This window comes from Penicillium bovifimosum (genome assembly GCF_028826915.1).
Source record: "Penicillium bovifimosum strain IBT 22155 chromosome Unknown utg000004l_segment0_segment0, whole genome shotgun sequence".
NCBI classification, from domain to species: Eukaryota; Fungi; Ascomycota; class Eurotiomycetes; order Eurotiales; family Aspergillaceae; genus Penicillium; species Penicillium bovifimosum.
In genome coordinates, this window is record NW_026622713.1 from 89,693 (window position 1) to 104,429 (window position 14,737).

Consider the following 14,737-nt stretch of genomic DNA (forward strand, 5'->3'; position numbering starts at 1 on the left):
TACTCGTTCTTAGCATGTCCACGTAACTCATCAGTCGTCGGAAGCTGGTAGATCTTAGTCCAGAAGGTGATTAGGCCGGGACTTCTACTCCAATGAGTCCGCCCTATCGTGAACCCACCTGGAGGCATCACACATACAATACGGGACTGTGTCCCTGCATACTTCGAAGTGCTTGATGTAAAACACGAGGAGCAAGACCAATTGACTGTTGTATCAACCCCGAAAGGTGAAGTTTGCTGCCCAAGGCCCCTACCCCTGGCTGCCCAAGACGAGTCTTCGTCGTCTTTACTGCACTGCGAAGGATTCATGCACAGCCTCGGATACTATCTTTACTGTGCGCTGATTCGAGATTCATCTGTTTTTTCTTTTCTTTTCTTTGCTTCTAGACTAACATGTTAAGTGTTAATGGCCTCTTGCAGGTGACGGCTGATAATATTTGGCCTTTGGTGTCTTTCAGGAAATACTATCCTTTCCTTTCCGAGTCACCGGAAATGATAACCGCGTTTGATATCTATGTAAAAGGGCGGTGCTTCTTCTACCAAGGCGCGTGAATGGGGGGTATATGGAGGTGGTGATTTGAGCGTTGGTGGGAATAACTCCCCAGGATTGTAGTCTGGAGAGGTAGGGTCGGGAAGAGGTATAGTGCTAGGGAGTCGGAATTTAGGGTCAAAACTGATGAGGATAAGGGCTTGGTAATTTGGGGGGAGTCCCGGCGCGTCAATCGAATACATGATTGACCTTTCATCTGCAACACTCTTCACAGATCCAGTGCGCGGACCAGGACAGAGCAATCCTTGTAGGGCAGCCGGGGCATCTTCTGGGGGCCACATGCGTACGCCCTGGCACTCAAAGCGTTCTTCAGATCCCTCAACGGGGCGGCCATATTGGTCCGTCTGTGTGGGTTGAAATAATCTGTTGCGGGCTCCCTCGAGACCTTCCTCGTCAATGGGACATTTGCGCTTCCGGGACACAGTCCTGAGTTTTAGTCGGTCTCGAGACCGCAAGTTTTCACCGGAAGGGTCATTGACAATGTCGACAAAGGTTGATGCACCGAGATGATAACTCCTGTGTTTCGTGCGAGCTGCAATAAACTCCCGCCGCTTTGTAGATCCACACTCGTACTCGGCATGGTAATGGCGTCTCAGTCTCTTTGCGGGCCGCTCGTCGTAAGGGTGGTCATTTCCGTGATCATCATCGGTAACCCAAGATGGGACGCCAGTGCCCCCTGAAATAGGCGCCAGAGCTTCCTCCGGGGTGGGAAGTCGCTGTATGTAGTATGTGCGATGGTTTTCGCTCTTGCCGTCGCGCCACTCACGGCGGCATTCCAGTATCACCGGCCGGCCGGTGGTTTCATCCTTACGGATCGAAAGATCGGTCCACATCTCGTTGATGGGACCTTCCTGATGCTCTCGGCGCCAGAGACGACCGTTCCATTTACGGCCTCCTTCACGAGGGGCATGACAGAACCAATGATAGAAAGAGGTGTGCACTTCCTCGTCGTCTGGGGCGACTTGTGTCGATACAGCGTAAAGATGTTCCTCGTGCATCTCAAAACACAATGTCTGGCCAAGATCACCGACTACCACTCGGTCGAGCGGGAATTCAATGGATGCATTGGTTTCGAGATCCACACCAGTGATTGACCAGACCCCATATGATCCAGCGGGCTCTGTATATGTGCCGTACCAAACATAAGATCCACTATGGCGCACAAAGATCGGTGCATCCGCAGGGACCTGTCGCTGAAGCAGTAGACGTTCTCTATCCTGGCGCGATTCCTGCCACCCCATGTTGACCGCGAACAACGTGCCCTCAGTCGTGTACGTGTCGGCCACTCGGAAGACCAGAATATCATCGCTGTAGCTCAAGAGGGTGACCAGATCTGCTGCCTCCAGGCCAACAGGAGATCCCCGTAGTTGGGGGATTAGATGGCGCAGGTCAATGACACGCTCCCTGGACTCCGCACCATGTACGTACAGCAGACGAATCCAATGATCGGCGCAATAGCATAGATGACCTTGGTTGTAGAGAAAGTCGGCCCCATAGCCTAGGCAAGCCACCGAGTAGGGATTTGCAGTAGCAACCGCCTCGTGTATGGCAACCCGACGTCCGATAGCCTGACGAAAGCCAGACTTGGCCGCCAAGGCCGCCTGAGCTTCTTTGCTGTGGAGCAAAACATTCTGCAACTGGGGTCAACCTCGCGATCCAAGCGTTGCGGGGATTGGGGCTGTGTCTGGGCTTACTTCAACAATTTTTCGGGCAATCTGTTCACTCTGTGACAGGTCATAGAGGGCGCGATTGGTACGGCTGAGGTTGATATAATCACGGTCGTCCAGCGAGACTGCGATCTGATAAAATACATCGAATGGAAGAGTATCCAAATTATGCAAAGTCGTCATGGCTGTGCAGGAAGCCAAGGGAGGATGGAGTGGGTCGCGGGAGAGGCCAAATGTCACGAAGGCTCAAACAGAAGGACGACTGCCATAGACCAGAAATGAAATGAAGTCCATCGATCCCATAGGAAAGAAAGAAGGGGGATTTAAATATGGGGAAGGTGGAGATCGTGAGGCTCAAGGGTTTACCAGAAAAGGATTAGACCCAGAATGATGAACCGTGGTACTGTCCCGTCGAATAAATCCCAACAGAGTTCGTAAACAGAGCCTCAATTCACGGATTACCCCAAAAAGAAAAGGGGCACGATCGCCTCCGTAAGCTTGGATACTGATTCTATCCGAGTCAGCCACTAGTGGCCAGTCATGCATCCGAGACGATCTCCCTAGATGGCGTAATCCATTGACAACCACAGACCTCTTTTGGGGCTCTTAGGTCTCATGTCTCTTGTTTTCGGGGATGACTTTCGGGGATGACGCCCAGGCCACAACTCCGAAACATTACTTCTTCCGTCTCCATTGGTCTTATGTATGAGTTGAGATATGCACGATTTTCTCGTCACACGGATTACGCGGGGATTGATATCAGTCCGAGATCCTTATTGCTCAAAGGGAATCTTTCAGGGTGGTATGGGATCTTCGGTGCAGCGAAGCGTGTTTGGCACCTGCAGCGGGGATACATAAGCATAGATTTATTCCAAAAATTCCATGGTGTTCTATCTAGCTCTGCATTTCGTTCAAGGATCAACCTCACTTGCCAACTTCGGGGTCACGAGAACGGCGGGGACCAAGTGCCCTTTTGAGCCGCATTAACGCGTATCCCCCAAGCCACCGCCTCAGAGGCGAGGTCTCGGATGCTTAATGGAGTTGCCTATTCTACCTACTTTTCAGCTCCCATGTACATACCTGCGACATGCTATGTATATACTAGGGTCTAGAATTCCTGGATACGTCTTTTGTATTTCCTGGCCCTTTGTTTCTCTTTTCCATCTTTATCTTCTGAAAAGTGGCAGGTCGCGTAAGTTCACGTGATTTGAAGGTTGCTTTGGTTGGGGGCCTCAGGCCTCGAATGTTTCTTCATCATTCGTAGTGCATATGAGAGATTGTCCATACGCAGATAATTGAACTCACCTATGTACAAGAAACTTGAAGAAAGGACTAGATTGATTCTTTGTATGCAATACTGCAATTCTAACGGTTAATTCATTTTCCCCCTCCTCAACTTAGAGATAGACGTTGTACGTTGTACGTACTTTGTGTGCAGAATTGCCCGGGCACTAAAGCCTCCGCGGAGGAAAGTACCCACCGGGGCACCAGCCCGGATTTAAAACTGTTCGGCGATTTCGGTCTCTTCTTCTCTCTCTTTCATCTCGTTGCCCGTTGGATTTGAAATCTGAGAGTATATTGGTGGTACTTCATCTTTGAGAGATGTACTCTCCACCCCATGGGCCTCCTCCAGGGTATGGGCCACCACCCCAATGGGGGTATCAACAACCTCCCCAATGGCAGCGGCAGCCCCCGCCTCAGCCCTATCACCCTCAGCCTCAGCCCTATATGAATCATCGTCCGCAATCATCCTACCCAGGAAACAGCCCGTCTCCCTATCCTCCAGCCTTTCCTCAATATCCCCAATATCCTCCTCACACTCCTACCCCGCCCTATGGCCACACTCCATCACCTCGCCCTCCCTTCCACCAGCACACTCTTAGCGCCCCTCAGAATGGTAAGTTATACGCCAATCAACTTTAAAATCTTGCTAACCATTAAACAGGCTATCCTCGTGCAGACTCCCCGGGCTTGCCCCCACCCCCACCACAGGCATTTCAGAAATTCGGGGGAGGTGCTCCGTCAAGTTACCAGTTCCAGTACTCGGCTTGTACCGGTCGCCGCAAAGCATTGTTGATTGGGATCAACTACACAGGGCAGCCAAATGCGCTCAAAGGATGTATAAACGATGTCACCAACATGTCCAACTTCCTGTCCCAAAGATTTGGGTACAAGCGAGAGGACATGGTCATTCTCACCGACGACCAAACTAATCCGTTGAGCATCCCCACTAAGGCCAATATTCTACGTGCAATGCAGTGGCTCGTCAAGGATGCCCAGCCGAACGATTCTTTATTCATTCACTTCTCCGGCCATGGAGGTCGCACTCCCGATCTAGATGGAGACGAGGAGGATGGTTTCGACGATGTGATATATCCAGTGGACTACCGTGTGGCAGGTCACATAGTAGATGATGATATGCATGCGATCATGGTGCGTCCGCTGCGGCCCGGAGTGCGATTAACGGCCATCTTCGATTCGTGTCACTCGGGCACTGCATTGGATCTGCCGTACATCTACTCGACGCAGGGCATTCTCAAGGAGCCCAACCTGGCCAAGGAAGCGGCTCAGGACTTGTTCAGTGCCTTTACTGCATATGGGCAGGGTGATCTCTCGAGCGTCGCTTCAACGGCCATCGCGTTCTTCAAGAAAGCAACCAACAGCGGATCTGCCCGTGAGCGCACCCTCATGACCAAAACCTCCCCCGCCGACGTAGTAATGTTTTCAGGGTCCAAGGACACACAGACCTCGTAAGTGGCGCCCTCTTTGAATCTAAGACCAGAATAAGAATTCTAACATACTCCGAAACAGGGCCGATACGTTCCAGGATGGACAGGCGCGTGGTGCATTGAGTTGGGCTTTTATAAAATCGCTGCAACAGTGGCCGCACCAGAGTTACCTGCAGCTGCTGAACACAATTCGGAACGAACTCGAGGGGAGATATTCGCAAAAGCCGCAGCTGAGCTGTAGCCATCCGCTTGGTAAGTCGTTTCTCGCTGCTGTGCAACCCCAACGTCCCCGCTGACTCAAACAGACGTCAACCTCCGCTTCGTGATGTGAAGTTGCACCTGGGCCGTTATCCCAGCACGAATTTAATGTAGCAAATGAATCACATGAGATCACTTCCAAGGTTCCGAGTCCTGAGTGCGGAAAAGAGCGTATATAGAGGTACATGTACTCCGTATGTATCAGATGACAGGACCCAACCCCGGGCTGCGGCCCGGCGAGAGATAAACCTATCACCCAAGTAACACTTCAAGCGTGTACCTGTAAGTGTTAACTATATGCACAAAGTGAGCTGGGCATGTGTACATACCTACCTTTCTAAAAAAATGAAATATCAACAAAAACATTCCAGGTTCTGTCCAGTTGTATCCTTCCCGCCAACTGGCCAGCCTCCAGCCAACTGGCAAGACTATCCCCATGGATTACTCCAATTATCTCACTGCCACAAGTGCCGCGTCTGATCTGGTACTTAATTTTAGGGCAAAAGGTATCAAAGTTTTCCACTTTGGAAGGTTGGTTCACATACTGCTTAATCTCATCGATATGGATCCAGGGAGTCAAGGCACCCTAGCTTTCCCAGCCCTGTCCTTGATCTCCGTCCGAGATCCTCATTGTGCGGAAGTGAGTAATGCCATTGGAACCACCCAATTGACAATGATCTCACGGTCCTTAGAGAGCTCCGAGGGACTCGCCGCCTAGGTGCTGTACCGCCTGACTGCCTAGACGTACGACGGTACGAGACAACACGTCCTGAAGGCCCTGTTTTATTGGATTTGCTCGCCGGTGCTGTGGTTGCTCCTTGATAGCAGATTGTTTCTCTGGGGGGTAGGGATCTTCCCTCTGAACCCAGACTTGAGCTGAGCGAACCCCTTCTTCCAATCTTCACCCATTGGATTCTTCATCAGGTTCGCCGTGAGTTCTTGGATCACCTTGAGATCTCTAATACCAGTGCTGGTACCTTTCCGCCCTTACCGACATACTCGAAGAGCTGCTGGACGTCATGATTTGCTACTAAGACGCGATCGGAGGTGTTGAGATTGGCAGAGTTTTCGCGCAACCCCCCTAGAAGGGCGGGCCACTGGTTTAACTACTGGCGCAATTATCACTGAAACTAGTATCAAATTGGTATCAAATGATGCAGCAGGAAGGTGGCTGTAAGAGGCTTAGTTGTGGAGGTATTTCAAAAATAAGATTCGCGCTAAGATATGTGTTTTTACGCCGGGAATTCAGATCCATGACAGCTTGATTCTTGGGTACAAAACCTAAAAGCAACATTGAAATTGACTCGAACATGTACTGTAATTGTACACAGCCTCAGATAAAATACTGCTTGATTTTCATTAGGGAGAATACCAGCCCCAGTCCCCATTCCGCATGTGGGCTCATGTGTGGCTGTGGTTCTCTCTCTCCTTGCTGGAAAGCGGGCAGCTGATCGACAAAACTCCGTGGGGAAACTTTTCCTTTTCTCCGGATACTGGGAAGGTGTACTCCGTACACTGGCAGTTCTATATGTAAGCACTAAGCAGTTCTTTAAAGAGATGACCCAAAGACTCTTAGAATGTCTCTGATTCCTGCCATTGACATCCATCAACTTCCAAGATTTCTATAAAAAACCCGTCGAAACATGGCGCCATGCGCCCCCTGAGCGGGAATCGGACTAATCAGCAATCGGAGATCCGAAAAGATGATCCACAGTTCCAACTTCCCGGTGAAAACCGTGGATACAATGAGTTTGCCCCTTGGGTTAGTCGGCAACACAGACGTTTCGTATGGAAAAACAAATGCAACATAACAAAGTACGTGGGGAAAATGCTACATGGATCTACTCAACTCGAGAATGACTACGGAGTACATATTAAATAGAAGATCGTGCATTGTTCTGCCGCGTCATGGGATCCGTGTGTCAGATCTTGAGACACGATCTGATAATCGATGACAGTCATATGACTTCCTTAATTTTCCCACATGGGGGAGCTATCTACAGCTTATTCCAGCTACCGCAGATCTCTCCTTCTGGTCAATAGTGAAGTTATCTACTAAGCTAATGATCACGGGCAAGGAAATCAAGAATTCAAGAATTCCTCGAAATTACAGTCATCTAAGTGTTACACGGGACGGCGTCTGGTAGTTCTGGGACTAAAATGTTTATGTCTCTCTCTGATCCACTTTTGGTCTTTTTCGGAATTCATCTTTGGAGATGTATCCTCGCTTCTTTTTTGGGACTTTAATTTTTATTTTTCTTTTCTCCTCTTCGTTCTTTCTTCTTCTCTTTTCTTTCCCCATACTCATTGCCTTCTTCATATCTTCATAGCCATGTTGACTTCATCGACAGACAGTTCCTCTTCTTCGAGCGTCTCCTCCGAGGTGCACTCACCAGACCAACACCCATCACCGCCACCGGTCTTTATCCGTACTTTCTCGCCGAATTCCCGCCGCCGGAACGCCATGCCAGTCAAGTACCCTCGGTTTTATTCGTCCCCCATGGACCAAGAACCCGACTCAACCCCTCTTCAAGTCTACGGCCTCGAACAACGAGAGCCCTCCATCTACGGCGGCAAACCACCCAAGCTCCTCCGCCGAGTCTCGCATGTCCTCGGCGACATCCGCGAAGACTTCACACTTCAATTAGAGACTCGTCAAACCCTCAAGCGGCGTTCAACTGTCTACTCGGACGGACCCGGATTCAGCATTCCTCCTTCACTCCCGGAAGTCCCAATGACATCCCACGGACCTCCGCGGTCGCGACCGATGTCCATCATCTCCTTCGATAACTGGTCCGCACCGACACGAGGAATGAGCCAGCGTATTTCGCGGCGGCTTTCGGTCTTCTCTTCGCGGGGCAAGGCGCCCAGCTCCAAAGCAGCCAGCATCTCCTCCCCGAATCTGATCGGCTCATCGACTCAATACGGAAACAGCAGCCAAGATTCCCTCTAATAACCAAAATTACCAATGCGAACGAACTCCAAGAGACTTGGTCCGACCTGCATGTACATTGCACATGGGAGTTCGTCATCGCGGAACACACCGCTATTCATACATGCGCAACTACGGGAAGGGGGCGTTCTGGCATAATCATTTCTTCACTTTGGCCATTCTTCAGCATCAATTATTTCGCTTCTTTGTTCTTTTTTCTTTTTTCATTTTCTTATTATGGAGTGGATAGCGATGGTTTTTCGTTTCTTGTTCCTTGTTTTTGTTTATTCCAAGAATGACCGTTTTCATCGATCGCTGTTTTTGAACTTGTATATACCTTCATGCGCATAGCTTGGGTGTTTGGGCATCCGGATTGGACTCGACTATTAATGGACTATTGAATTATCCTGTGACTGATCAAAATGATACTGTGGTAGATCATAAGAGATATCCCTTGATGCATAAGGCTTGCAATAAACAAAACGCTAACTGCGCCACCATGCAGTCTTCCTGCCAAGCATTGTCGGACAAACGCCTAAAAATAACCCGAAAACGGTCACGAACTTTTAAACGCGACGGACAATGGAAAACGGGAATCTGAAACTTACAAAGTAAACAGACAACGGCTTCCCTCGAACTCTCTGTAGTTACCCGTTTCCTTAACTTCACTGTTCATGTTAGTGCCAAGCAAGGACTCGGGCACTCCACTTCTCCAACACGGCTCAGTTGACCGGCTAAATATTATCTGTGGGGCCGTCTGTGAGACAGGCAGCTTCATTCTTTGGGATCTCGATACGAAGTATGTGGAACATAGTTATGGACAGGCAAAAGGCAATCGTAACTCCTATCCAGCATTCCGTACGGAGGATATAACCACAGTTCTGGTCTACTATCTATGACCGTCTTATTCACTTCTTCTCTCCCTCGGTCCCTTCAATATGGTCTGCCTCGACAGGTATACCCTTACTGACAGCTGTTTTCTCAAACTCTTCATCTTCCCGCTCCACATATTTCTGTGGTCGCTTCCGACAGATCGCATCTGGGTCTCTGACGACGATCAACGATGGGTTGGTGCGATAATAAGCATCGAGATCTTCGAGACTCCGATTTGCTATGACGATCGTGAGTAAGAAGATCACAGAAATTGAAACATTGGAACATACCAGTCTCCGGATAGAAGAAATAAAGAACAGGGAGGAAAACCGCATTGGTCACCGTCCATACAATCCAAAATTTCCACCCAATGCTCTGGATTCCGATCGGCGTGATCTCCACGACGATGAAGTTCGTAATCCTATACTCCGTCAGAAACAGCCAACAAGGTCCTTAACCCAACAAACACGCACCAGTCAGTCGCAGTCGCAGCCGCAGCACCCTTTGTCCGCATAGGCAGAGAGTTAATCTCCGTGGGATACAACCATGGCACACCCAGCATGCCAATTCCGAAAGCCCCGTAATAAAGGAAGAAAAATGCAATCGAAGCCTCGCCATATACCGTGCCCGCGCCATCGGGACTAGTCTCGGAATAGCTGAGCAACACGGTGATAATCAGGAAGCAGAGGAACTGCGCAAATGTCGAGAGAAGCATCAAACCACGTCGGCCCATACGCTCAATCAGCAAGACTGCCATACCCGAGAAAACCAGGTACGAGACTGCATTACAAGCAGACAGCAGACGAGCCATCTTCTCCTCCAACCCCACCGACTTGGTCAGCACGGTGGGCATGTAATACGACATGATATTGATACCGCCAAACTGCTGCATGAACTGCGATCCCACGCCGAGACAGATTCTGCGCAGTGTCTTGGTGTCATTTTTCTTGTCTTTCTTCAGGAGATCGCGCCAGCGCACGGCATTCTGGCGCTCGTATTGGATGCTGAATGCGATTTCGTTGCGTTGGGTTACGACTATCGGGTCGTCGATTGGTTTTGCTTCGAGACAGCTAAGGACTTCCATTGCTTCTTCTTCTTTGCCGTGGGCGAGGAGCCACCTGGACGTTGTCAGGTCGGTACAACCCTATAGCACATGAATGGTGGGGCGATGCTTACCGAGGGGACTCTGGTAACCAGGGCGTTGTACCCCAGAGAATGAACAGGAACATGAATTGGAATGCGAGTGGGAATCGCCAGGCCACGGAACCACCTGCAAATGATAACCCGTAGTTGATCCAGTTGACGAGACAGAAGCCGGCGATGTTCATCATCATCCCCAGGATGACCAATTTTCCACGCCATTTCGTTTGGGATGTTTCGGTCTGCCAAATTGGGGCTGTAGCAGTATTGATGCCTATGTCTGTTAGGTTCCGCATTACATTGGACTGACTCGTTGGGCTGGTTTACCATTTCCCAGACTATCAAGGCAATTAGAAGGAAAAGTCCAAGGTTCTATACTAATCAAGAGGCACTTACCCTAAGATGATACGACCCACAAACATCTGAGCCAAACTAAAGGAACTCGCCTGGAGAATTGCCCCCAGCGCCATGATCGTAGTTCCCAGCAGGATAGCTTTCTTTCGACCTAGACGTTCGCCGATGGTGAAGGCAACGATAGCCCCAAAGAAACAGCCAACATCATATATCGCAGTCACCGTAGATAGAGTGGTCGTTTTCGTGGGTCCGACTAGGTCGTGGATTTCGAGGAAATCCTGGGTGATCACGACGCCACCTATATACAGATTTAGTTACTAGCTCATGCAAATGCCGACTATTACTCACTGAACACTCCTTGGTCGTAGCCAAATAGGGACATATCAGTCGCGCATGCCACCTGAAGCAAGACATGGGTCAATTGAATGCACAGAACATCGCCAGAAATCACGATACCGTAATCCAGAAGGTAAGCCATCCCCCTGTTAACCCGAAGTAGGGCTTCTTCGTTGTTGAGACTGCCATCGCGTTGTTCAATGAAACTAAATTCCACACGCAGTACCCCTTCAACTGAATTGCGGGGGATCAACTGAGCCCTTATACTACTCAGAAGCTGGCTAAATACTTCACTCTACTGTCTACACTACCCCTGTACACTACCCCAACTTCCAAACAAAGAGGCGGGTAAATCCCTCGGTTCCACCCCGAAGTCCGGGGGGAAAATGTGGGGGATCGGTCAAAGTATTACCCTGAACGGACAGTTTGAACCCCCTTAACTCAGAACGGCATACATTCTCATATATGTATTCATTCTTGGACGCTTTCGGTAATGAGCTGAACACGCTTATCCTAGAGAGGTACAGCTGAGAACTGGATTACCCAGTTTGATGCCGGATCTGCAAATTATGATCTCGTGCGCGGGTGGAAATGGGCACTGTGGATAGCCTCACAAGTTATTGCGTCATAACCAGGATGTGGCTTAGAGGCTGGAGGTAGGTAGTTGGTTTACTCCCGTCCGTATCAGGGCTAGCAGTGAGTTGGGACTGGTCCCATACTTGATATGATGGGACAGTCTACTCAGTAGATACTGTAGTGGGGAGGTGTCAGGGGAAGCATGCCTGTAGGGGGAGGTCACACCTCCCCACTACAATACTTATTATGACACTCCCGTTGAACTAATAAATCGGGTACTTGAGTTCTGTATTTATTGACAGCGACAAAGAGAAAAGAACATGGCTTCCAGAATCGTCAGATAGGTAATGTATGCAAGGAGTAAGGAGCCTTGATCGTTGGGTTCATAGGTAGAGAATGCCGAACCTACATGTAAGCTCAAGCAAGGCTTGTTCTATTATAACTAGGCAAGTTCAGCGTGGTAGGTACTGTGTAGAATGGCCGTTTGACATCTCTACCTAGGCCGCAGATAATCCATGTACTACTCTCTAGCTCTTACTGATTTCTGATCTTCTCCGCGATAGTATGATCTAATAATTGTATTGCATGTCTCGTGAATAAGATGGCTTCAGGCTGTAAGCCATAAGATAGATATAAGAACCGATAAAAACACCGTCTGAAGCTAAAACTCCCCAAAATCAACCAGGCGAATCATCTCAACGATGATGGGATCGCACTGGAGTATATAACGCAACACCCCCCGCAGGAAGGTGCATACGCGAAACCCGAAATCAAATCCCACGTGTATAGAACGCCCAAATCAACAGTATCTGGAACATGAAAGCCTGTCATGATCCTCGGAGAAGCACGTGAAAGCCGGGATGGCATCGTATCTTCGGCCCCGCCCCCACCCCGGGGGCCTGCGTTGTGCCGTGATTAACGGATCAAAGAGTCACGCTCTCGAGGTCGCGCATGACAATACCCATTTGAGCGCGCTTGGCTGCCTCGGCGACCAGATTGAAGTCCTGTAGGAAGGGTGCTGTGGCAGTTGGTCCCCCCAGTTTATTGTTGTCTCGTAACGGTGCCGCGTCGGGGACTGGATTGACAGACAATAAATCATTTGCGTTGGATGGGGGAGCGATGGGATGTGTGGTCGGGTGGGAAGTGCTGTCGATTGTTTGTGACGAGGGTTGCGTGGGAGGAGCGGAGGTATGCGGGGAAGATGAGGTAGGTTGTAGCGAGGGCGAAGAAAAGACCTGCTTGGTTGCACTCGCTGCGATATCCAGGGTACTTTGGGCCTGGGCGGTCATAGTGGTCTGACTGGTTGATGGGTGGAGTGTCGAAGAGGTGGAGGTATTGAGGGAGGTAGAAGGTTGAGTGTTGTAAGGAGTTCGCAAAGTCGAGTCCATGGCGTGATCAGTGACCGGATCTTCGAGGGTTGGGATGGAAGAAAAGTTGCAAGGCGAGAATTATTGGGTTTTCTATGAGCAGATATGAGGTGATGAGAGATTAACGGTGCAAGGGCTTGCACAGTGGCGAGGAAGTCGAAGCCGCTCAATTGAGCAATTTAGCCGCGGGGATGATTTCCACTGGCAGATGATGTTGAATGGGATGCAGATAGAATTGCAGGCAGAATTGAGACAGGAGTCAGAGTCTAAAGCAGTCTTCGAAATGAGCAGAGAACTATGAAAGGAAAGGGAATCATTTGAGGGCAACGAGACAGTTTTTTCTTGAGCCCGAGATTTATCCGGGGCAGATCACTGGTAATGTGACGGTATCTCCACGTTTTTCTCCACACAATCTGACCGTAATTTTCTTCTTCTTGCTTTTCCAAATCAAGCCTTTTCAATACTCCCGAGGTTGATTTTTCCTTTTTGTAGTTTTCTTTGAAATGAAGGCAAATTTCAATATCACGTGCTTATCTCGATAGATATCAAGCAACCGTAGCAGCACCTTATGACATTCGATCCTCACATCTGCTAGTAAGGACTAGTTAGTACACAGTACCTCGTGACGAGTATTCCACATGTACTAGTAATGTGATAGTCAACACCACCGTAATTACCATTCCCAGCATTTGCGAAATTTGGACAAGCGGGGTGACCGCGACGTAACATTGTCTGGGCTATCACATTCACTTACCACATCGGGATGAATGTGATCCCATGGGGATTGGATGCCTATTGGACGCCTCAGGCAGTCAGATACCCCACCAACGATAAGCAGCCGATAACAGATAACAGATATTTTTGCCCAAGCATACGAAGTACTACATGTATTAGCACATTACCGCCATGGCCGACGATTTTGATGCTGGGGATCTTTTTAAGGACCCAGAAGGGTACTATCCTGAGGATGAGCCGCCCAAAATTGCTGAGCACACCATGCTATCGGGCCAGACAGTGCGCGTTCGCCTCGTCGGCAGCCACCCCCTCTACGTATGGTATCATTCGACATGACCAACAGAAATATCCACTAACACACGCTGTCAGGGAAATCTGCTATGGAATGCTGGTCGAACAAGCTCGCATTACATTGAACAGCATGCCGAGGAACTCATCCGAAACAAGGATGTCCTCGAGATCGGTGCCGCGGCAGGCGTTCCCAGCATTGTGAGCGCCATCCTGGGTGCTCGCACTGTGGTTATGACCGATTACTCTGATCCAGATTTGGTCTCCAACATGCAGCACAATGCAGAGTTGTCAGCCGGTGCCATTCCTGCCAGGGAAGACGGAAAGCCCCGCCTTCACGTCGACGGCTACAAATGGGGCGACGACGTAACCAAGCTGCAGGCGTATTTGCCTCCTACTGCCGATGGCTCTCCCCCATTGTTTGATGTCTTGATCATGGCGGATGTCGTGTACAGCCATCGCGAGCACCCCAATCTGATCAAGACCATGCAGCAGACCATGAAGAAGGACCCCAACTCTGTTGCGTTGGTCGTCTTCACTCCTTACCAGCCCTGGCTGCTGCCCAAGACTGAGCAGTTCTTCCCCTTGGCCGAGGCCAGCGGTTTTACTGTCACCAAGATCTTTGAAAAGGTGATGGATGCGGTCTTGTTCGAGGAAGACCCCGGCGTAAGTTTAGACTGACAAGACCTCTCTGATTCGCAGCCATGGTACTGACTCTTCGCAGGATGAGAAGCTTCGAAGAACTGTATTTGGATATGAAATTCGGTGGTGCCAGCATGAATTGGAGAATTTTAAAGATTTATCAACAGATGCTTGATCGTTGTGGTGGACCCCCTGGATTGATCATACGATGACATGATAAGACAAAAGTTCGATAGATCTCTGAGAATATGAAATTACTTGGTACTAGTTATTTACTTCTTTAACATGAAT

At 49.6% G+C, this 14,737-nt stretch overlaps 7 protein-coding genes across 7 annotated transcripts; 3 read left to right on the top strand and 4 right to left on the bottom strand.

The window, feature by feature from the left end:
• Nucleotides 1-482: 482 nt before the first annotated feature.
• Nucleotides 483-2,399, bottom strand: fbx15 (F-box domain protein; the record flags this gene model as incomplete). Its single annotated transcript, XM_056665054.1, has 2 exons — nucleotides 483-2,180; nucleotides 2,244-2,399. 2 exons carry the CDS (start codon nucleotides 2,397-2,399, stop codon nucleotides 483-485), a joined length of 1,854 nt encoding a protein of 617 aa, XP_056522004.1.
• Nucleotides 2,400-3,944: 1,545 nt separating this feature from the next.
• On the top strand, nucleotides 3,945-5,276 carry N7515_004311 (caspase family protein; the record flags this gene model as incomplete). The annotated part of the gene is made up of 4 exons (XM_056665055.1): nucleotides 3,945-4,113; nucleotides 4,162-4,966; nucleotides 5,028-5,197; nucleotides 5,251-5,276. 4 exons carry the CDS (start codon nucleotides 3,945-3,947, stop codon nucleotides 5,274-5,276), a joined length of 1,170 nt encoding a protein of 389 aa, XP_056522005.1.
• A 710-nt stretch (nucleotides 5,277-5,986) lies between these two features.
• On the bottom strand, nucleotides 5,987-6,224 carry N7515_004312 (uncharacterized protein; the record flags this gene model as incomplete). Its single annotated transcript, XM_056665056.1, is given in 2 exon segments — nucleotides 5,987-6,189; nucleotides 6,203-6,224. 2 exon segments carry the CDS (start codon nucleotides 6,222-6,224, stop codon nucleotides 5,987-5,989), a joined length of 225 nt encoding a protein of 74 aa, XP_056522006.1.
• Nucleotides 6,225-7,535: 1,311 nt separating this feature from the next.
• Nucleotides 7,536-8,156, top strand: N7515_004313 (uncharacterized protein; the record flags this gene model as incomplete). Its single annotated transcript, XM_056665057.1, has 1 exon — nucleotides 7,536-8,156. One exon carries the CDS (start codon nucleotides 7,536-7,538, stop codon nucleotides 8,154-8,156), a length of 621 nt encoding a protein of 206 aa, XP_056522007.1.
• Nucleotides 8,157-9,043: 887 nt separating this feature from the next.
• N7515_004314 (sugar porter family MFS transporter) lies at nucleotides 9,044-11,313 on the bottom strand (the record flags this gene model as incomplete). The annotated part of the gene is made up of 8 exons (XM_056665058.1): nucleotides 9,044-9,246; nucleotides 9,299-9,429; nucleotides 9,482-10,126; nucleotides 10,185-10,422; nucleotides 10,476-10,486; nucleotides 10,545-10,800; nucleotides 10,851-11,044; nucleotides 11,294-11,313. 8 exons carry the CDS (start codon nucleotides 11,311-11,313, stop codon nucleotides 9,044-9,046), a joined length of 1,698 nt encoding a protein of 565 aa, XP_056522008.1.
• Nucleotides 11,314-12,337: 1,024 nt separating this feature from the next.
• On the bottom strand, nucleotides 12,338-12,802 carry N7515_004315 (uncharacterized protein; the record flags this gene model as incomplete). Its single annotated transcript, XM_056665059.1, has 1 exon — nucleotides 12,338-12,802. The coding sequence occupies one exon, from the start codon at nucleotides 12,800-12,802 to the stop codon at nucleotides 12,338-12,340; it is 465 nt and encodes a 154-aa protein (XP_056522009.1).
• Nucleotides 12,803-13,687: 885 nt separating this feature from the next.
• Nucleotides 13,688-14,621, top strand: efm7 (putative nicotinamide N-methyltransferase Nnt1; the record flags this gene model as incomplete). The annotated part of the gene is made up of 3 exons (XM_056665060.1): nucleotides 13,688-13,831; nucleotides 13,886-14,470; nucleotides 14,529-14,621. 3 exons carry the CDS (start codon nucleotides 13,688-13,690, stop codon nucleotides 14,619-14,621), a joined length of 822 nt encoding a protein of 273 aa, XP_056522010.1.
• Between the last annotated feature and the right edge of the window lie 116 nt (nucleotides 14,622-14,737).